This window comes from Lampetra fluviatilis, chromosome 8, assembly GCF_964198595.1.
Source record: "Lampetra fluviatilis chromosome 8, kcLamFluv1.1, whole genome shotgun sequence".
Lineage (NCBI taxonomy): Eukaryota > Metazoa > Chordata > Hyperoartia > Petromyzontiformes > Petromyzontidae > Lampetra > Lampetra fluviatilis.
Genome location: NC_136282.1, coordinates 12,189,808 through 12,212,651, shown reverse-complemented (window position 1 = coordinate 12,212,651; position 22,844 = coordinate 12,189,808). Strand labels below are relative to the sequence as shown.

Genomic DNA, 22,844 nt, shown 5'->3' with positions numbered 1-22,844 from the left:
ATCACAGGGATATGAGGAAGGACAACGGCTTGGGGAGACCATCGGCCATGGCCTATCCACTGCTAGATAGACCATGGCCGATGATGAACGAGCACGAAGCACAAACTTAGATGACCTCCGTCTGAGCGCGTGCGAGGGAATGTACGCGATCCTGGACACAGTAACGTCTCCGTGTCCCCGCAGGATGAAGGACGGCGTGGAGCTGACCCGCGAGGAGACGTTCAAGTATCGCTTCAAGAAGGACGGCACTCGCCACTGCCTCATCATCAACGACGCCACTAAGGAGGACGCGGGCCGATACAGCGTGCGCACAAACGGCGGCGAGTCCATGGCCGAGCTGCACGTCGAGGGTACGGACATCGCACGCGCGCACTCGCACGTACGCAAGCGCATGCACGCACACTCGCACTTGTGTGCACGCGCACTCGCACGCACACACGCGCGAACGCACGCGCGCACGCACATCAACGGACGCACGCACGCCAACGGACGCGCGCACGCAAACCAACGGACAGACGGACGGATGGACGGATGGGAGGGAGAGGCACTACAGATGGACTGACGGATGGAAGGGGATGAACGGACAGACGGAGGGATGGACGGATAAAAAAGGGACGGACGTACAGATGGACGGATAGACAGACGGGTGGATGGACGGACGGACGGACGGACTGATGGATGAATGGATGAGACACAGACGGATGGACGGATAGAGGAATCGACGAATGGATGGAGGCACGAGCGGACAGAGTGATGGAGGGATGAACGTGCAGACGTACAGACAGAAGTGCTGCTGCTCCTCCATTGTCCAACTGCTGCCTGCACGCTGTGTGAACCCTCCCGTTCCCTCCGTGTCTTCGCGTGTGTGCTTCTGCCGCTCCGAGACGCTGGCTACGATTGGGCGCGTCGCAAATGTGAGCTGTGTGCTGCCGTTGTCGTTTGCTGCTGCTGCTGCCGCTGCTGTTGTTGAACGGCGCAGAGAAGCAGCTGGAAGTGCTGCAGAGCATCGCGGATCTGACCATCAAGGCCCAGGAGCAGGCCGTGTTCAAGTGCGAGGTGTCCGACGAGAAGGTGACGGGGCGGTGGTTCAAGAACGGCGTGGAGGTGATACCCACCCCGCGCATCAACGCCACGCACGTGGGCAGGTGGGCGTGGTCACGTCGGTGTGGGGTGCCACCGTCGATGTCGTCGTCATAATCATCGTCATCGTCGTCATCATAATCGTCGTCATTGTCTTCACCGTCGTCGTCATCGTCGTCGTCATTGTCTTCACCGTCGTCGTCGTCGTCATCGTAATCGTCATCGTAATCGTCGTCATTGTCTTCACCGTCGTCGTCATCGTAATCGTCATCATTGTCTTCACCGTCGTCGTCGTCGTCATCGTAATCGTCATCGTAATCGTCATCATTGTCTTCACCGTCGTCGTCATCATCATAATCGTCATCATTGTCTTCTCCATCGTCGTCGTCATCATCGTCATCTTGCCGCGTGTGAGAAAGCGACCGTGATCATCATCATTGTTGTCATCATCATAGCAACCATTGTTGTATTGAGCGTCATCATCTTAATCAGCTTTTGTTGTCCTTATCATCATCACGAATCTAGGAATCAATCGTTTAGCACCGTTTATCATTGCCACTGTCATTGATATCATCTTAACGGGAAATTAAGGTCGGGCTTGATTGTAATATCATCATTGCATCAACAGTCATCAGTGTCCTAACTATTATCGTCTTGAGGATTGTCATCGTCGTCGTCATCATCATCGTCGCCGTCGCCACTGTTTCGTCATTGCACTTCTTGTCTAGTCAGGAGGACTACAATCATCGTCGTTACCCGGAGCGTCATCATCATCTTTGTCATCATCATCTTTGTCATCATCATCATCGTAACCATCACTCTCGATATTATTATTATTATCATGATCATCATCATCGCAATCACCATCGTCGCCAGTATCCTTCTCCCCGACCTGGAGCGCCGTCACAAGCGGTCACGGCCGCGCCGTCGCTTTTCCCTGTGCGCCCCCCCCCCCCCTCCGCAGGATTCACAAGCTCACGATCGACAGCGTGACGGAGGCCGACGAGGGCGACTACACCTTCGTGCCCGACGGTTACGCCATCTCGCTCTCCGCCAAGCTCAACATGCTGGGTGAGCATCGCCGGCCGGCCCGCGTGCCGCCCAACTCGTCGCGAGGCCGGATGAGTCGGTGTCGTTGTGGTCGTTGTTGTTGATGTGACAGCAGCAGGCAAGGGTTGAGCGACGAGCACAACGACGACGACAACAACAAACAACAAAATAATGATCGTAATTTACTTTGTGAAAGTGGCGCATTTCATCCGGAGGTTCCAAATGCCGCGCCGCGTTAATGGGAACGAGGAAACGAACAGAGAACCTGCAGGGTGAGCTTTCAAGACAGGGCTTCAAGAGCTCGAACGACTCCAATTGCCTCATTAGAGCAAAGCATAGGAGGTGGTGGGTGGGTAGGTGGGTGGGTGGGTAGGTGGGTGGATGGCTCGGGCTAACGAGGCTTGGCCTCCGCGGCAAGCCGACTCGCCGGCTCGCACACTCCACATGTGCAGCGTGCTCGCCACGATTGTTCTCTCGACGCGGGGCGAGAGAGACAAGCAGAGGTCCGTGGGAGGCGGACGCCCCCAGTGAGACCGCGCCCTTGGCCCTAACGGTGGCGGCTCTGTGAGTGGACAAGTTTTAGATTCAAGAACTTATTTATTTGGAAGTGCTTTTTTATTTCATGGGACCTCCTTTGCCAATACCAAAATATGAGAATAGGTTTTCCCTTTTTTTTTTGGCAACAAAACAGGTGTTGAGATGTTAAAATGTCTTTGTGCTGAACGCCTTTTGGCGTCCTCTGGTCTAACGCCGTTTTGAGACGAGGCTCAAAAGAAAGCTGTCTCTGGTGTGGACCAATTTGTTTCGAAGACAATGCATGTACTATCATGCTTTTTTGTTTTACTGCGTTTAGAATCCTACCCCCACTAGCTGACCAATGAGATGGTCCCAGAGAGCACGGGACGGTACAGCAAGTAGGATGCTGCTATTGACACGGCTGATGTGGAAACGTGGGGTAGAGACAATACACGCGATTGTTTACAACAACAACAAAAACATCTCCCAAACGATCTCTGATTTGATTTTTGATTTTCTTTCCTTCAGAGGTGAAGATTGACTACGTGCCAAGGCAAGGTGAGAACTGGACCACGCTCGCACCTCCGCGCGGTCTGCTGCTCTGCACCGTGCAGGGCCACGGACACCCGACCCCCACTCCCTTCCTTCTGCCAGGAATCGTGACCCAGCGGCACATTTTAAATCCAGCTTGAAGCCTATTGGTGTTCATCGGCTTTGTCCTGTGCTGTGATTGGACGACACCTGTACTGTGTAATTACTACCACTGGCCTGTCCTGTGCTGTGATTGACGTCACCTGTACTGTGTAATTACTACCACTGGCTTGTCCTGTGTTCTGATTGGATGTCACCTGTAATGTGTAATTACTCCCACTGGCCTGTCCTGTGTTCTGATTGGATGTCACCTGTAATGTGTAATTACTCCCACTGGCCTGTCCTGTGTTCTGATTGGATGTCACCTGTACTGTGTGATTACTACCACTGGCTTGTCCTGTGTTCTGATTGGACGACACCTGTACTGTGTAATTACTACCACTGGCCTGTCCTGTGTTGTGATTGGACGTCACCTGTACTGTGTAATTACTACCACTGGCCTGTCCTGTGTTCTGATTGGATGTCACCTGTACTGTGTAATTACTACCACTGGCCTGTCCTGTGCACTGATTGGATGTCACCTGTACTGTGTAATTACTACCACTGGCTTGTCCTGTGTTCTGATTGGATGTCACCTGTAATGTGTAATTACTCCCACTGGCCTGTCCTGTGTTCTGATTGGATGTCACCTGTAATGTGTAATTACTCCCACTGGCCTGTCCTGTGTTCTGATTGGATGTCACCTGTACTGTGTAATTACTACCACTGGCTTGTCCTGTGTTCTGATTGGACGACACCTGTACTGTGTAATTACTCCCACTGGCCTGTCCTGTGTTCTGATTGGATGTCACCTGTACTGTGTGATTACTACCACTGGCTTGTCCTGTGTTCTGATTGGACGACACCTGTACTGTGTAATTACTACCACTGGCCTGTCCTGTGTTGTGATTGGACGTCACCTGTACTGTGTAATTACTACCACTGGCCTGTCCTGTGCTGTGATTGGATGTCACCTGTACTGTGTAATTACTACCACTGGCCTGTCCTGTGTTGTGATTGGATGTCACCTGTACTGTGTAATTACTACCACTGGCCTGTCCTGTGCTGTGATTGGACGTCACCTGTACTGTGTAATTACTACCACTGGCCTGTCCTGTGTTGTGATTGGATGTCACCTGTACTGTGTAATTACTACCACTGGCCTGTCCTGTGCACTGATTGGATGTCACCTGTACTGTGTAATTACTACCACTGGCCTGTCCTGTGCACTGATTGGACGTCACCTGTACTGTGTAATTACTACCACTGGCCTGTCCTGTGCTGTGATTGGACGTCACCTGTACTGTGTAATTACTACCACTGGCCTGTCCTGTGCTGTGATTGGACGTCACCTGTACTGTGTAATTACTACCACTGGCCTGTCCTGTGCTGTGATTGGACGACACCTGTACTGTGTAATTACTACCACTGGCCTGTCCTGTGCTGTGATTGGACGTCACCTGTACTGTGTAATTACTACCACTGGCTTGTCCTGTGTTCTGATTGGACGTCACCTGTACTGTGTAATTACTACCACTGGCTTGTCCTGTGTTCTGATTGGACGTCACCTGTACTGTGTAATTACTACCACTGGCTTGTCCTGTGTTCTGATTGGACGTCACCTGTACTGTGTAATTACTACCACTGGCTTGTCCTGTGTTCTGATTGGACGTCACCTGTACTGTGTAATTACTACCACTGGCCTGTCCTGTGCTGTGATTGGACGTCACCTGTACTGTGTAATTACTACCACTGGCCTGTCCTGTGTTCTGATTGGACGTCACCTGTACTGTGTAATTACTACCACTGGCTTGTCCTGTGCACTGATTGGACGTCACCTGTACTGAGTGTAAGATCGGCGAGTGGAGCGATGTTGCAGTGGTTTTCTCGCCGTGCCTTGAACCCCGGCGACCCAAGTTCGATTCCCGGCCACGGCTATTCACATCGGTGGCGAGTGACATCTGAAATGGTCCTAGACCACTCTCGCGTCAGCCGGCACTCTCCAACGTGCTGAAGTGTCGTCAAATAACTCCCAAAAACCCGCACGGAGTGAGGAGTCCCTCATCCAGCAGCATAGTGTTTTGTTTTATATTGCCACAGTGCCTGGCCAGGTTGCGGAGTTCAGTGGTAACAATCCAGAATCCGAACATTTATTCATACTGGAGGAATCCGATGAGCTATAAAGCTCTTGTTCGCGGACGTCCAGTCGACTCGCAAGGGGCGAGCATACCAGTTCACATCCCCGACCCGAGGTTGGTGCATGCAGCGAGAGCACATTTATATCCCCGTGCCGGATAAAACTCGTCCCATTTTAAACCACCTCAACGGCCACCGTTTGCTCTGGGCAGACCGGTCCACCCCCCCCCCCCCCCACCGACCTTCCCGCGCCATGGCAATGTGGAGACGTTTCGCGACCATAGTCTTCTCTCTGGTCAGAACCGCCCAAGATCCACCTGGAGACGAGCGACAAGATGCAGCAGAATACCATCGTGGTGGTGGCGGGGAACAAGCTGCGCCTGGACGTGCCCATCACCGGGGACCCTGCGCCCAAAGTCATCTGGCAGAGAGGAGACCAGGTGTGTGTGTGCGCGCGTGTGCGTGTGCGCGTGTGCGTGCGTGTATCTACCTGGGGGAGCGGGGGTGCAGTGGTTAGCGCGCTGCGCTACGAACCCGGCGGCCCGAGTGTCGATTCCCGTTCACGGCCACCAACACCGGTGACGGATTATTTGAACCGGCCTTGGGCCTCCCCTAGGTCGACTCAGCCTCAAATGAGTGTCCTGGTGCGGTGTGCAAACATCGTCGCTGGGGAGACAAAGGCGGCCGGTGCTGGCCACCCCAGCCCCTCGTGTGCCGTACCGGCCTTCAATACAGTAGGTGCTACTCGCTAACAGCACTCGCCCAACGGTCTGTTAAGGCTATGCGGGGGATCTTTGTCGCTGTGATCGATGTCATCCTCACCAACATCAACGCCGGCATCATCATTGACGAAGTTACAATAATGATAATTAAAATTTGTGTCACGTCTAAATGATATTAAAACAATCTCAGTATCAGCCAATATCATCATCACTGATCATCATCAGTGTTCATGTCATTGCCATAATAGTAGTGGTCATCATAATCAAAGTTGTTATCATCATCATTTATTTTTCAGCTTCTTAACAGTAACCCGACTGCCAGCCTAATGCTCACCTGCAGGCCAGCGCTGCGTCCACCATGTGCCACACAGGGACAGCTGCCATCAGGGGGTCTCCCCGGCTAGCTAGAAAAGAAAACTGCCAGCGCTCCGAGACATTGTGAATGCGATAAAAATGCACGTTGTTGTTGTTATTGTTTTTTGTGAAGTTTCGTAAACATCCTCTTTGGTTCATCTTCTTGGTTCTTTCGGTAAAGTCACGTAGAAGGGAAGTAATAAAATAATAAAAATTAAACATAATAAATAATAAAATCATTCTCACGACGTTTCTGCCACAACGCAAGCAGCCGTCCTCAGGTGAAGAACAGGTCTGTCGGAAAGACAGCGTCTGAATGAACCTTCATTCGACGGGGGCCCGCCCATCCTGCAAACAAAAAACAATACTGCAAGTATTGTGGTTAATGTTAACATGATTCCTTGCAAAAGGTGTCAGTTTTGTTGCCAGAAAAAAGGGGAAAACCCCTATTAGTATATTTTGGTACTGGCAAAGGAGGTCCCATGATGATCCCTCGATTTGTCCTGACAAAAGTGACTGCATCGGACTCGCCTCCGATTCCAGCTCCTGTATGACGCGGAGGTGACTGACCTCCACCCTTCTCTCGCAGGGCATCTGCACGATCGCGGGCCGCGTGCGCGTCGAGTCGTTCCCGGACCACAGCACGTTCGTGATTGACTGCGCGGAGCGCGGGGACCAGGGCGAGTACTCCATCACCGTGCAGAACGAGGCCGGAGAGGACAAGGCCGACATGCACATCAAGGTCGTGGGTGAGTGACCGCAGCCACCCCGCAGGGATCAGGAGTGTCCACCCAGGCAATGAGCATTGTCCACCCGCCAGCATTGTCCACCTGTCCGCATTGTCTACCTGTTACCATTGGTCACTCGCTAGTATTGCCCACGGGATGGCATTGTCCACCCGCTAGCATTGTACACGTGCTAGTATTGTCCACCTATTGGCATTGTTTACTCGCTAGTATTGTGCGCTTGCTAGCATTGTCTATCGTCGTAGAATCATGAGCATTGTCAAATCACTAACAGTCAGTTTCCACTCACTAGGAGTGTCCACTTACTCGCATTGACCCCCTACTGGACTGAATCTCCTCTTCTCTCATCCTCAGACGTGCCGGACCCCCCATTGGCTCCCACCATCGGAAACGTGGGCGAGGACTGGTGCTTCGCCAAGTGGTCACCCCCCGAGTACGACGGGGGCCTGCCCATCCTGGGTAAGAGCGGCCGCGTGGTCCGCACTGCCTCCCGCCCGGATGCTGCCATTGCCCCTTCATTCATTCAATCGCTCGCCGCGGATGGTCGGGCGAAGGACGCCGAACGTATGACCTCTCGCGGCGACGGCGTTTCGCGTAAACTGCTCTTGCTGCCGTACACCGGCGTCTCGAGCGATTTGTTTGATTATGGGGGGGTGGGGGCGAGCACGTGGGTGGCGCCATTCCTTTGAGGGTCGCGGTCCTCGCTTCGAACGTCGACCGCCGAGCGAAGCAAGCCCAGTTCGCCGCGGGAGTTTGCGCGTCGGGACGCGGAGACGCGTCCACCAAGCGAGGCCCGCGGCCGTCTCCCTCGGACGAAGGTCTCCATCGCTACGGGGACCGGTCGCGTTGCTTACGTGGCTAAGTGTTGCCGATGAGGCCCAGTTAAGTAGAAACCAGTTCGAGGGTTTTCAAGCTTGTAATGGCCACGCCCACGGGTAGCGGTGGCTCGCTGATGCGACCCACTGACGTGGAAACCAGTTCAAGTCTGCGTTGCTTGTATGACGCATTGGCTTATGTGGCCACGTACTGCTGGCGAGGTGTGGCGAAGTTGAAATCGGTTAAATGTCTCCATTATTTGTGATGTCAACACTAACCGGTGGCGTCAGTTTGTCATATCACGCCTTGCTGATGAGGCTCATTCAAGTCGAAACCAGTTTAGGATTTCAATGCCTGAAATTGTACACCGTCTACCGGCATCGGTTACGTGGCTAAATATTGCAGAAGAAGAGCCAGTGAAGTCGTAAGCAGTTGAAGGATGTTTAGGCTTGTAGTGTCTGCGCCAACCATTGGCGCCGGATTGTGAGATCACAGGCCGGATTGTGAGGTCACAGGTTCGATTGTGAGGTCACGGGTTGTATTGTGAGGTCACGGGTTGGATTGTGACGTCACAGGTTGGATTGTGACGTCACAGGTTGGATTGTGAGGTCACGGGTTGGATTGTGAGGTTACAGGATGTTGGCTCGACACAGCGATGATGATGATTCAATGGGCCCCCCTTGTGACCTCACGTGTCTCTCCCATCGACCCCCCGCCCCCCTCCTACCGGCCCCCTCCCCCGCCCTCAGGCTACGTGATCGAGCGCAAGAAGAAGCAGAGCTACCGCTGGATGAGGCTGAACTTTGACCTCTGGAAGGAGCTGGAGTTCGAGGCAAAGAGAATGATCGAGGGCGTCTCGTACGAGATGCGCATCTACGCCGTCAACGCCATCGGAATGTCACTGCCCAGCTCACCGAGCCGCCCCTTCGTGCCCATCGGTGAGAGTTAACCGGCTTCGCTCGTTAATATTCACGATAACCACCATTGTCCACCCGTTGCCATTGGTCACTCACTAGCAATGTCCACCTGCCAGCATTGTCCACCTGTTACCATTGGTCACTCACTAGTAACATTTTCTTGCTGTGGTTTTCACACCTGATGATGATTGCTGTGTTGCAATCGAAACGTCGTGGGAATTTTATTGTTTTATTTTTATTATTTTATTATTATTTCCCTTCTACGTGACTTTACCGAAAGAACCAAGAATATGAATCCCTGCAGTCACAACCACTTTAAATCGAAATTTAACCACCTGTGCATTTCACACGTAGGTTTTCGCGACCAACGTTATCCATAATAGAAATGTATGTTTTGGGTTAGATCGCGTAAATATAAATGCGTCGTTAACCCCGCCACCACCTGACGCAGCCAATTCGTGAGGTTTGTCACGCTAACAAAACAGGCAGAGTTGTCGCCTGATGATGCTGGTTGTAATTACTGGCGAAATGTTGTCCTCGAATTGTAAATATTGTGGGTTTACACTCCAACACACCGGTGTTGCTGTACTAGTAACGAATTGGCAAGTTTTCTTTACCTGACAAACCTTACTAATTGGCTGTGTCGGACGGCGGCGGGGTTAACGACACATTTATATTTAAGCGATCTAACCCAATCATCTCTCATGGATCTACTGGGGTAGCAGGATGTTCGGGGTCGGGGGGGGAGCATGGGGCACATCACAAAAAAACACAACTATTAGAGCGCCTATATTTGAAGCTTTCGTGACTGCAAGGATTCATATTGTTAGGTTTTTTTCGGTAAAGTCACATAGGTGAAAAATGTAAATTAATACAGCAGCCGCACCTTTACAGCAGCCACACCTTAACAACTCTAGGAACCTCCCAGTTCAACCAGTCTACACAACAAAGGCTCATTCCTAGCAGCGGCTTCAGCCGCACCAACCTCATAATAATAATACAAAACTCCAATCCAGGGGCCTGTCTTGGCTCCTCCCACCCTCAACCAGTATATATACAAGGACGGTTTTCTTGGAATTTCTCTTACTTGATACAGCAATCGTGCTGTGACCGTTCCACCTGAAGACGGAAGCTTGTGTTGCCTCCGAAACGTCGTGATTTTTATTCTATTTTTATTTTACTTTTATTAATTTTAATTTTTTTACCTACGTGACTTTACCGAAAAAACCTAAGAATATGGCTACATGACCTCACGATGACCCCTATCCATCGAGCGGCTCTTACGTCGCGTATGCGTCCCCTAGATTGGAGCGCGCACGACTCGATTCTTTGGATGGCGAGTGCAATGATGCACCACTGTGTTTAGGTCGATGACTCCTCGCGTAGCCAGCTGCGTGCCTGCGAACGATTACTCGCGGGCATTTTATTGGCGGTAGCGGCACAGCAGCGGGACGAAATACCACGTTGACGCATGCATCACCGCCCCTGCTTCAACGCTGACCTGGGTTACGTGGAGTTCATTTGAATACGGGAGCAGACAGATTCAGAAATTGTCTTAACGGCACCGTGTGTGTATTTGTATGTTTATAATATATTTGCCGTCGTTGCTGCGAACATTTTTATTTCATTTCCGTCCGGTATTTGCTTCACAAGTTAGGCAGTTCTGTACGTTAAAAACTTGTTTCATTTTTTTAAAATATTTTTTTTTTATATATAGATGGGCAGACAGGATGGATCACAGGCCTTAGATGCTGAGCCGGCAACGATAAGATCACGGGTATCAGATCCATTGTCCACCCGTTACCATTAGTCACTCACTAGTAATGTCCACCTGCCAGCATTGTCCACCCGTTGCCATTGGTCACTCACTAGTAATGTCCACCCACCAGCATTGTCCACCTGTTACCATTGGTCACTCAATAGCAATGTCCACCCACCAGCATTGTCCACCTGTTACCATTAGTCACTCACTAGTATTGTCCACCCATCAGCATTGTCCACCTATTATCATTGGTCACTCACTAGCAATGTCCACCCACCAGCATTGTCCACCTGTTACCATTGGTCACTCTCTAGAAATGTCCACCCACCAGCATTGTCCACCTATTACCATTGGTCACTCACTAGCAATGTCCACCCACCAGCATTGTCCACCTGTTACCATTGGTCACTCTCTAGAAATGTCCACCCACCATCATTGTCCACCTATTACCATTGGTCACTCTCTAGTAATGGTCCCGAGTTTGCCCGTCGAGGAGTTGCCATCGAATGTGGGGAGGGACAATTATGTTCATTAGTGGGGGGCGGGGAGGAGGAGCAGAGGGGGGGGGGGCACGAGCACCCCCCCCCCCCCGGGGCTGCTGTGGCTGCACTTTGCGGGTGTCACTCCTCGGCCTCCGGAACGAGGGTTGTGAGAGCGGCCGCATTCTTGACGAGGATCGCTTTCGGAGAGAGCAGCGGCCAGCTATGTGGCGACAAATACCCGCGGTGAGCGGCGTGGGGGGGGGGGTCATAGGGGAGTGAGCGGCGTGGGGGGGGGGTGAGCGGCCTGGGGGGGTGAGCGGCGTGAGGGGGGGGGTGAGCGGCGTGGGGGGGGGGGGTGAGTGGCGTGGGGGGGGGTGTCATGGGGGGGGTGAGTGTCATGTGGAGGTGAGTGTCACGGGAGGTGCGGGTGAGTGTCATGGGGGTGGGGGTGAGTGTCATGGGGGTGGGGGTGAGTGTCATGGGGGGGTGAGTGCCATGGGGAGGTGAGTGTCACGGGAGGTGCGGGTGAGTGTCATGGGGGTGGGGGTGAGTGTCATGGGGGGGTGAGTGCCATGGGGAGGTGAGTGTCGTGGGGGTGGGGGTGAGTGTCATGGGGGGGTGAGTGTCATGGGGGGGTGAGTGTCATGGGGGGGTGAGTGTCATGTGGAGGTGAGTGTCATGGGGGGTGGGGGTGAGTGTCATGGGGGGTGGGGGTGAGTGTCATGGGGGGTGCGGGTGAGTGTCATGGGGAGGGTGGGGTTGAGTGTCATGGGGGGTGCGGGTGAGTGTCATGGGGAGGGTGGGGGTGAGTGTCATGGGGGGGTGAGTGAGTGTCATGGGGGGTGGGGGTGAGTGTCATGGGGGAAGAAGGCGGAGACGTCAGCGACCGGCTAGGTGGAAGGTGAGGTGGTGTTCAGTTGCGGATGTTTTGAGGAGTGGGGGGGTGGGTGAGTGTTGGTGAGTGGTTGGGTGAGTGAAGGAGTATTTTGACTGGCTGCGTCGTTCGAGGAGTGAGAGGCTGAATGAGTGAGTGGTTGAATGGGTCGGTGGTTGGGTTACAGCCGTTGAATGTGTGAATGGTTTGGTTTGCGGTTGTATCACTGCATATCCATCATTCGGTGACCGTGTACTTGGATACGTGTTTGCCTGGATGCGTGAAGTATTTGAGTGAGTGAGTGATGATTGGGTGACGTTGGCGGTGATGATGCTCTTCGTGATGGTCCGAATAAATATTCTGGTGATGGTGAGTGGTGACGGTGGGGGTTGATGATGATGATTCTGGTGATGGGAGGGTGGTGGGGTGATGGGAGGGTGATCTTGACGATGCCGCTTCGTGATGATGGTGGGAGTGTCTAAGACTCCCCCAGCCCTCGTCTCTCTCCTCGCCTCTATAAATACGGGGGGACACTCGTCCCTGTGGGCGTCTCCCGCATCTCCTCGGCACCTCCAGCCGCCACAAACCTAGCCCACCACCCTAGCCCACAACCCTAGCCCACCACCCTAGCCCACCCACCGCCTCGCTCGCCATGGTGAAGCAGACGGCCCCGGCAGACAGCGACGCGACACCGCTGCCCGGCACCGCATCGCCGACGGTGGAGGGCGGACAGAGCGCGCTGGATGTGCCGACCCAAGGGAACGGAGAGGTGGCGCCTGCGTTGGTCGTTGTGGTGGAGTGTAGCGTCGTCAACGGCACGAGCAATGGGGGAGGAGGTGGAGACGGCGGTGGCGATGATGATGGTGATGATGGAGACGATCTGAAGGTGTCTGACGGCGGTGGCGACTCCCTTGCCGATGGAATCGACGGCTCCAGCGGGCCGACGACGCCGCTCCGAGCGAAACGTAGGGGGGGGGGAGAGAGAAAGAAAGTGAGAGAGTTTTGGAGATGTGTGTGGCAGTCGCCCGATGCGCCGCGCTACGAACCCGGCGACCCGGGTTGGATTCCCGCTCACGGCCAACGCCGAACCGGTGCCGATTTTTTTTTTTTTCTGAACCGGTACCTGGGTCTCCCCTAGGTCGACTCGGCCTCAAACGAGTAGGGAGGCGAAAGGCGGCCGGGCGTGGTGCTGGCCACACCAGTGCGTGTGAACCATATCTGTCAACCCCATAGGGGTTAACCACTTATTGTTGTACAGGGGAATTGAGTTTTCCAGGTCCATACGGCGCACAGCCGTTTCAATACGGGCAGAAAAAAATGTGTTTTGTCTATTTTGTTTGTGTTTCTCCCTCGTGATGGGACTTTGTGGGATGAACGTTGAGATTATTAGGGGCACGGAGTGACCAGTAATGTCTGAATTGGTCTGTAATAAGTTGGGGCACTGATAAGGGGTTGACAGGGATGCTATTCCTACACAGTATCTGTGTCTCTCTGTCTTTTGTCTCTGTCTATCCGTGCCTGTGTTTGTGTTTCTCCAGTAAACATGTTTACGAGTAGCTTTTAATTAAACTAATTAATCTGCTACGTTGGCAACGGTGGATAATTAGCAGCAGCAACAACAACGCATTTGCCAATAGCACTTCTTCAAAACACTAAAATAACACCGCATTAAATAAGAAAAGTACCGTACCTAATGTTTCTTAATGCGTACTAATATTTCCTATTATATATTGACATTGCCGCTTGTGTACTGCGAGTACCCGTTATATATTCAGCGCTGACACTTTAAAATACACTTTTAAATATCGTACATCCCTCCAGTGACGTCACTGGGGCGCTCCTCGCTTGATCCTAAAAGTATATATTTTTCAATATCTCATTTACAAAGCTTCAAACTCGTGTCGGACAATCCTGGGGTGTTGTCCACAATTAAATCTATGATGATGCTAGTTACAATAACAACGTACCTCCAATTAGCACTGTTGGCTACGTACGGTCCGAAATAAGTTCAACGTACATATGTACGGTACAAGGCCGTAATTAGAAGATAGTATAATATTCAAATATGCTTCAAAATGTTCCCCCCAATATATTGCAAAAAACAAATTTGCTATGCTATGTAAATAAAAAGAAAAATTTGCTAAACCTTGGCCACAATATCAATGCATAGATTTCTGTTTATATGATTGTGGTTATGGCTGTACTTTATTAATCCCTAATCTCTCCCATGACATACAATGAAACAAGAAATGGTAAAAAAGTAAAAACAGTGCAATGTATTACAATACACTATTAGACATTATTGTGAAACATAAATACAAAGTCCATCCCGTGTGTTGGTGAATTTGAAAATATTTTAGGCAGGAAATTCGTTTTCAAATTTAGATATTTTTCTGGGTTGGGACCCCCAGACACCCTGGAAAATTTGGTCCCCCCCAATGTTGACTCCATGGCTAAGGCCTTGGTACGGTATATTTAAGTACCCAGGAGAGAAAACAAAAACCCTCGCCGGCGTCTCAAAGGAGAGACGGCTTCGAGGTGGGTTGCTCGCTCGCCCCATCGCTTTGCTTCGCTGCGCTGGGACGTTTGGCCAAATTCCGCTCGTTAGAGTTTCCATTTTCTTGGTTCTTTCGGTAAAGTCACGTAGAAGGGAAGTAATAAAATAATAAAAATAAAACATAATAAAATATTTTATTATGTTTTATTTAAAGCTTTCGTGACTGCAGGGATTCATCTTCTTGGTTCTTTCGGTAAAGTCACGTAGAAGGGAAGTAATAAAATAATAAAAATAAAACATAATAAAATATTTTATTATGTTTTATTTAAAGCTTTCGTGACTGCAGGGATTCATCTTCTTGGTTCTTTCGGTAAAGTCACACAGAAGGGAAATAATAAAAGATGAATCCCTGCAGTCACGAAAGCTTTAAATCGAAATTTAGAGTTTCCATTCTTGTTGGGGACGGGCAAACTGCTAGCGAACCCTGAGATGCAAAGACAAATATCCCACCCCACCCCTCGTCTAGCCGTGCGACAGATTGTTTGGGGGCGAGTGCTGTTAGCGGGCACCTATTGAGTACCGCGCCAGGTACTCATTTCTAATTTAAGGCCGAGTCAACCTAGGGGAGCCCCCCCCTCCCCCCCCCAGGACCGGCTCAAACATCCGTGAGCGGAGAATCGATCTTGTGTGGCCCCGGGGTTCCGTGGCGCGGCTGCAGGCACCGCACAGATGGATTCAAAAATCCCCTGCTGTGTTCCCAAGCAAAGGCGGTGGCGTCGGCTCGGCTATCTGTACGGCTGGAGGGTGTTCCGCTCGAGCCGTGGGTGGTGGTTGGTGGTGGTGTTGGGGTTGGTGGTTGGGTCAAGAATGTTGACTGCGATTGTCGTGAATGCCAAACTGACAGCGGGGAGCTTGGAGAGGGGGGAAGAAGAAGCAGTGCCCGATGAAGCGAGTGCGGGGCCTGTAGCATATGTGCAGCAGCAGCAGTGAGATCGATTCGCGCACGTGGTGGTGATGGGCTGGTTGAAACCATCACGGTTGAAGATGCTGACGTGTGTATAATGGAATAGCAAGGTGCACTGTGAAGGATAATAACGACAACCTTGCTGTCCATGTTGGTATTTAGTTATTTTCTCATCTCTACGTTATATGTTGACAATTGTGACTGGATGGTGATGGCATTGAGGTTAATCGTTATTCTACTTCAAACTGTGGACAGCCTGATGATGCTAGTTGTAATTACTGGTGAAACGTCGTACTCTGATTGCAAATGTTGTGGATTTGCTCTCCACCACACCGGTGTTGCTGTACTAGTTACGAATTGGCACGTTCTGTTTACGTGACAACCCTTACTAGTTGGCTGTGTCAGGTGGTGGCGGGTTTAACGACACATTTATATTTACGCGTTCTAACCCAAAAACAAACCTACATTATAGACAATGGTATACATAGATGATGATGGCTGAGAGATGATTATAGTGATTTGGATTTTTTTGTAGCTGCCGATGGATTCATGAGATAACAATGGAGATGTGGATGATAATGATGCTGATGATCATCACGTGGCAGGCAAATCACGTATTTTTCAGATCTGGAATTTACCCAATCTGTTGCCCAACCAAGTTCAGCGTGGCCTTTTTGTATGTGCGGTCATTGGTAACCAGGCTGAGACCATCATCTCTTGAGAACACATTTTAATCACAGCTAAGTTCATGTGAGGCTATGGGTCTCCGCGGAAGTCTACTGGTCTCTATACAGGTCTGTGGGTCTCTGCATAGGTCATTGGTGACAGGGCCACGACCATCAACTCGCGACTAGACATCTGTGAAAAAAGCTTCATAGCTCATCAGATTCGTGCAGTCTAAATATTCTGATTCCGCTACACTAGGGAACCTGATTTAACCACGGGCGGCTGAAACCCAGATTCCTTCCCAGGATCTCATCGGTGTTGGCTCCGTGCACCTGAACCCGAAGCTACCCAGCCAACTCTCTGTGAAGCATCCATGACATCCACCTTGTCTCCCCCTCCTCTGCACCACCACCTCCCCCCACCCCTCTCCTTTAGCCCCCACGGGGGAGCCCACGAACGTGAGTGTGGAGGACGTCACCGACACCACCGTGACGCTCAAGTGGCGCGCGCCGGAGCGCATCGGCGCCGCGGGGCTCGACGGATATCGCATCGAGTACCGCAAGGAAGGCAGTGAGCGACACTCGTGTAGTCGCGAGCCATCACCTCTCCTCCCTGTCACCTCTCCTCCCCATCACTCTCCTCCCCAGAGCCTCTCCTCCCCAGAGCCTCTGCTTCCCATCGCCGCCCCTCCCCTTCACCTCTCCTCCCTATGACCTCTCCTCCCCTTCACTCTCCTTCCCGTCACTTCTCCTCCCCAGCAACACTTTCCGTCGATGCCCCCAGTTGGTCAGTGGGAGGCCTCTCAATCTTCTCTTGATGGCCCCTGCAGTCTGGAACTCTTCCAGCCGTCCGTGCTGTCGACTCCCCCTCCCCCTGTTAGAGTCCATGCTTCAGACCTTCCTCGTCTCTGCCTGTGACTCACTGCCCCTCTCTCTATAAAACAAATATTCTTCACTACTCCCGTACAGCAACCTTGAGATGTGGTTGCATTTAGACCGGCGCTGGTAGCTATATCACGCATGTGAGCCAGCACATTGGAGACGAGGGGTTGGTGGGTCACACACATATCGTGAACTCCCTGCCCAAGGGCATTGAGGTCGTCATCTCCTGGCGTGCCTGGGTATGGGATTCAGCATTACCTCTCTCACCACACCACGTTAAAACGCACTCACTATTGATGTCGGCCCAACATCCCAATAGAGGACCACAGAACATGGGCAATTGTTGGCAGCGCCCGGTTCTGGCTGCGCTTGCCTTCCCGCTCTGTCTGTGATTTCCGCCGCGCCTCCGTATCTCATTTCCGATGGGAGACTGGCTACGGCATCGGCAGCAACAACGAAACCAACAACAACAGCAACAGCTACGCATGTGCGATGCTAAACGCTGGGTGGGGGTGTGCTGGGACCTCTGTCCTTTTGTGCCGGGCGGCTCGCCGACGCAGCGGAGGAGTGGGTGGTGGCGAACCCGGACCACCTGACAGAACGCACGGGCTACACGGTGAAGGGGCTGCCCATGGGCGAGAAGCTGAACTTCCGCGTGACTGCATGGAACGCCGCCGGCCCCAGCAAGCCCGGCCTCACCAACCAGGCGGTCATCGTGCGCGAGGTCGTGGGTGAGTGGCCGGGAGGTGGCGGCGGCGCAGCCAACCGCGAGACACGACGGGCACTCGGGACGGTGTCAATATCTGTTAGGTCACGACCACAAACACCGAGCTTGTTGATGGGCATTCGCGACCAATGTTATCCGTAATGAAGTGTGTTTGTCTGTTGGGTTAGGTCGCGTAAATGCGAATGTGTCGTTAAACCCGCCACCACCCGTCAAATATAACTTACGTGACTACATTAACCCCCCCCCTCCACTCTGGTCTTCGCACCTGATAGGCCTACAGTGATGACATCACCTTTACTCTCCTATCACCAGCGACACGTCACAGTACTCGAATTGTGAATGTTGTGGGTTTGCTATCCAACACACACCGTTGTGCCTTGCAGAGCGGCCCAAAATCCAGATGCCCCGTAACCTACGTCAGGTGTACATCAAGCGCGTGGGAGAGACCATCAATGTCCTCATTCCTTTCCTGGTGAGCGGCGCGTTCCACGACGGTGGCGCGCTGGTGGCGGTCCGCTCGGTCGCGTCGTCGCGGGCAATGCAAGCGGCGGTCAGAATGGGGATCTTTGTTTTGGACGGGAGGAGGAATCCGATGGGCTGTGAAGCTCTTTTTCACCGATGTCCGGTCTTCCTCTTCATAACTTGAGCCGGCTCTGAGCCTGGCCCCGGCTGTGTTCAGGATGTCCACGAGCTGAGCCTGAGTCGAGCCATGGCTGAGCTGCTCATGCGTCTTAACTGAGCGGCTCAAGCCTGACATGAGCTTCTTGTGAATCTTTCTCCTTTACGGCTGATGTAGATGCAGAGCCTCGTGAGTAGCGGGGCGTATCGCCGTGATGTCTTCGTGTTTGAGGATCAGGCATTACGTCGTTTTACGTTGCACGGTCTGTTCTGGATGACCACAGTCGCACATTGGAGAGTTTTTTTTATTTTCCATTTGCGCATCCGCATCTGCCATGGCTTGTGCAATGGATACGGTTGTAAAGTCGACCATGAGCTTCACGAAAGATTAAAACCAGGAATCTTCTGCACTGGGTCTTTCACAAGGTGTCCAGTAGGGGTGGGTCAGAAGGTTACAACGATGCCACAGAGGTCACACCGCCTGTCCCCCCCCCCCCCGTCTCCTATCCTCCGGCCCCGCGGTAGGGTAAGCCCAAGCCAAAGGCGACGTGGAAGAAGGACGGCGAGCCGGTGGACATCAAGCACGTGAGCGTGCGCAACAGCGACACGGACAGCATCCTCTTCATCCGCAAGTGCACGCGCGCTGACTCGGGCAAGTATGAGCTCAGCGTGCAGATCGACAACCTCGAGGACAAGGCCATCCTCGAGCTCCAGGTCATCGGTGAGTTCGGGGCTCGCGGTGCCGGCATCTCATTTTCTCTCCCCGCTCTCTCTCCCCGCTGTCTCTTTTTTTGTTTTGTTACGATCAGTGGAAACAAGAAGATGCTCGGTGTAGTTGGCACTTTGCTTCGTTCATCATTTCGTATTTTATTTTTTTACTTTGCTTCATGTAAACCCCCACCTCTCGCTCACTCTCTCGGTCACTCTCTCGCTCTCTCTCTCTCGCTCTCTCTCTCCTCATTCTCTGTCTGTTCTTTTTTTTTACGATCAGTGGAAACGAGAAGATGCTCGGTGTCGTCGGCACTTTGCTTCGTTCATCATTTCGTTTTTACTTTGCTTTACGTAAACGCTCACTCTCTCGCTCACTCTCTCGCTCACTCTCTCGCTCACTCTCTCGCTCACTCTCTCGCTCACTCTCTCGCTCACTCTCTCGCTCACTCTCTCGCTCACTCTCTCAGCTCTCCTTCTCCGCTCTCTCTCGGCTTTTTCAAAGGAAGCCCGGTAGGATGTTTATTTTAAATGCGTCGGGTTTTGCAACTAATGGTCCGATCCGTAGTTGATTTTCATATTTTAGTGGGGGGACGGGGGGGGAGGGGATCGGTGGGGGGTTAGGCAACCACGAAGTGATCCGGCCAATTCTTGTTGTCGGGGATGCTTGGCGCAGTTTGAAGCGAGGCATCATAACGGATCTCTACATTTCTGTCGCGAGAATTGCTCTCTAACTTACCGGTGAGTTGAAACGGTCGTAATTGCTCAACCCGATCTATTAATGCTTTGATATTTGCAATTGCCTTTGGTCTGTTTGCCTTTTGGCATTTTCTGGTCTAACACGAGGGAGACAAGGCTATGAAGGAGGCTGTCTCTGGTGTAGCACAATCAGTTCCAATGACAATGCTTACATTATGATCAAAGCACGTTTGCATGTTTTACCACAAGCGTGTGTGGTTAATGCAGACGTAATGCCTTTTGCAATAGGTGTCTATTTGGTGTTGAACATCTTAACGCCAAACAAATGGTGAAGAGTGGGTACCCCACAAACATTTGGCCAGATCCGTTAACGTGGCCTAACCCAAACGTCTGTTATGAATCGCGGACGCTTGTCGTTACGTGGGAGAAATATTGCAAACGTCTGTCCGTCGGTTCTGTGTCTGCATGTCCGTTCTTCTGGACGACGATTGCGTGCTTTAACACACAACTACGATAACCCCCGAAAACGAGGGCGTCTGTGACCTATTTTCCACGGGCCAGAAATGGCCCTCTTGCAAGGTGTAACCAGGCCCACGGGCCGTCAACTCGGCCAGACGACTCGAGATGTTAACGACCTCGCCTGGAATGTATGTTCTCCCCCTGGCCCCGTAGATTTTTGTCCGGGTCCTCCGGTTCCCCCCGCCCCCCTCCGCATTTGGGAACATGTGCTGAGAGTATTTGGCTGCAGTAAATTTCCACATGATAAGCCACTTCGATGAACTGTCGTTTGTGATAGCCAGGTCGCTTCTGAAAAACGGCGATCACAGCTCGGTGAGCCTTACCTGGTTTTAATTAAAAAAAATTAGTTTTTAATTTCTCACCGAAAATGTCCCCGGTCGCATTTTGCAGATGAGAGTAAGCTGCGGCATGTGGCCAGTTGCCGCAGCCATACCATCTTGGGACTTAACGAGGCCTTTCTGGGATAAATAATGGATTTTTTTGCTGCTATTATTATTACGTTACAAAAACTCGGTAAAGCAATCGATGTAATTTGATCATTGGACAGCCCATCTCTAACCTCCAACCGACTCGCTCGCTCACAGAAAAGCCCGGTCCGCCGCTCGCCATGAAGATCCTGGACATCTGGGGCTTCAACGTGAACCTGGAGTGGAAGCTGCCCACCGACAACGGCAACTCGGAGATCACCGGCTACACGGTGCAGAAGGCCGACAAGAAGACGATGGTAAGGACCAATCTGAGGCCTCTGTCGTCACCAGAGGCCCCCGGGACGACGTGGCATGATTTTTTGAAAACTCGTTTCTTTAGAACTGATTTTTTTTTTAGTTTGTTATCCCCCCCCACCCCGCCCCGCACCTCCGACTTAGCACGATTGGCTACGTACGGTGCGAAAGAAGTTGAACGTACATATGTACGTAGAGAAAATTAAATAAATGCTTAACAATACTTACCTGCTCATTGCCGCCAATATTATAAGCTGGATATGTCCTCCTCCTTCCCTCACCCTCCTTTTCCTACAGCCTCTTCCCCCCACTTCTCCATTCCCCAAACCCCCAATCACCAGCCCACCGGCCGCCGCTGGTCATCGTCATGATCGTCCGTGTTCACTTTGAAGAAGGCCCATTTACCCAAACACGTTGCCTATTCGTCAGTAACACCGTGGCCTTGCAAAGCCACGGTGTTACTGACGAATGTGTTGAGGTTTCATAATCCATCGCTGTCCATGCTGGGAATGTATTCGTTCGGCTCGGTTGCTGAAGAAACCAACTCCTACTGCAGCATGTAGAACAACCATCTTCACTCACCTGCTTCCGTCCCTCCTTTAAAACAACCCCCCATCTCCTCTCCCTGCTACTGCTACTCCCTGCCCCTGCCCCCAGCTATTACCAGGCCTATCCCTACTCATTTCACTACCACTACCCCTATCATCACCCCTACCCCAATCCCTTTCACTACCACAACCCCTATCACTACCCCTACCACTACCCCTATCATTGCCCCTACCCCAATCCTTTTCACTACCCCAACCTCTATCACTAACACAGTCCTTATCACTACCCCAACCCCTATCACTACCCCAACCCCCATCACTAACCACGACTGCTGCTCCCTGTCCTGGCCCCCCTGCTATGACCAGGTCTACTCCAACCCCTCCTTCACCACTCCCACCTGTTCTCGCCTCACTGTCACCACAACTACACCACCACCACCACCACCATTAACGACAACCATCATATCACGCGCAATTGTATAATTGTTGTAAAGCGCCTCGGAATAAGGGCGCTGATATGAATCTATGTAAGATGAGAATAATCTCTCTGCAAGAAGAGTTGCATTTCCCGGTCCGCCCTTGCCAATCGGCGCACTGCCGGCTTTCCGCCAAATCCTGACGCGGGACAGTTAACCGCGTCTCTATCGGGACGCAGCCTCATCCGGACGCCACGTTCCGGCCTTTCTCTTGCCAAGAGGGGGCCTCAGTGCGGGCAGTTGGTTTCGTCGGTGTGGCTTTCAGGATCATCGCTAGCTTTGGAAATCTACGCATCAGATGTATTTATACCCACGCACACATACACACAATGACAAATACCCGCCCCCCCTTCCCCCGTATAGCATGGTAGACCGTTGCGACAAGTGCTGTTTGCGAACATCTATCTCAATATTCTTAGGTTTTTTCGGTAAAGTCACGTAGGTAAAAAATTTAAATTAATAAACGTAAAATAAAAATAAAAATCACGACGTTTCGGAGGCAACACAAGCTGACTGTTCCACCTGAAGACGGAAGCTTGTGTTGCCTCCGAAACGTCGTGATTTTTTATTTTTATTTTACGTTTATTAATTTACATTTTTTACCTACGTGACTTTACCGAATAAACCTAAGAATATGAATCCTTGCAGTCACGAAAGCTTCAAATCTAGAATCTATCTCAATGCTTAAAAGCTACCCATATAAGTAACATCGCCCCCTGACTGCAAAAACATGG

General features: G+C 51.8%; 2 protein-coding genes across 2 annotated transcripts in view; one reads left to right on the top strand and one right to left on the bottom strand.

The window, feature by feature from the left end:
• Nucleotides 1-22,844, bottom strand: part of BET1L (Bet1 golgi vesicular membrane trafficking protein like) — a 355,770-nt gene that overhangs the window by 244,630 nt on the left and 88,296 nt on the right. The window lies entirely within an intron of this gene.
• Nucleotides 1-22,844, top strand: part of LOC144933891 (myosin-binding protein C, cardiac-type-like) — a 91,651-nt gene that overhangs the window by 45,552 nt on the left and 23,255 nt on the right. The window contains exons 17-29 of the mRNA XM_078859175.1: nt 184-350; nt 980-1,145; nt 2,045-2,151; nt 3,175-3,204; nt 5,713-5,852; nt 7,078-7,237; nt 7,589-7,693; nt 8,800-8,988; nt 16,648-16,782; nt 17,654-17,824; nt 18,204-18,292; nt 18,964-19,159; nt 20,949-21,088. Of these exons, the coding sequence (XP_078715301.1) occupies nt 184-350; nt 980-1,145; nt 2,045-2,151; nt 3,175-3,204; nt 5,713-5,852; nt 7,078-7,237; nt 7,589-7,693; nt 8,800-8,988; nt 16,648-16,782; nt 17,654-17,824; nt 18,204-18,292; nt 18,964-19,159; nt 20,949-21,088 (1,795 nt within the window). The remainder of the gene's footprint in view (nt 1-183; nt 351-979; nt 1,146-2,044; nt 2,152-3,174; nt 3,205-5,712; nt 5,853-7,077; nt 7,238-7,588; nt 7,694-8,799; nt 8,989-16,647; nt 16,783-17,653; nt 17,825-18,203; nt 18,293-18,963; nt 19,160-20,948; nt 21,089-22,844) is intronic.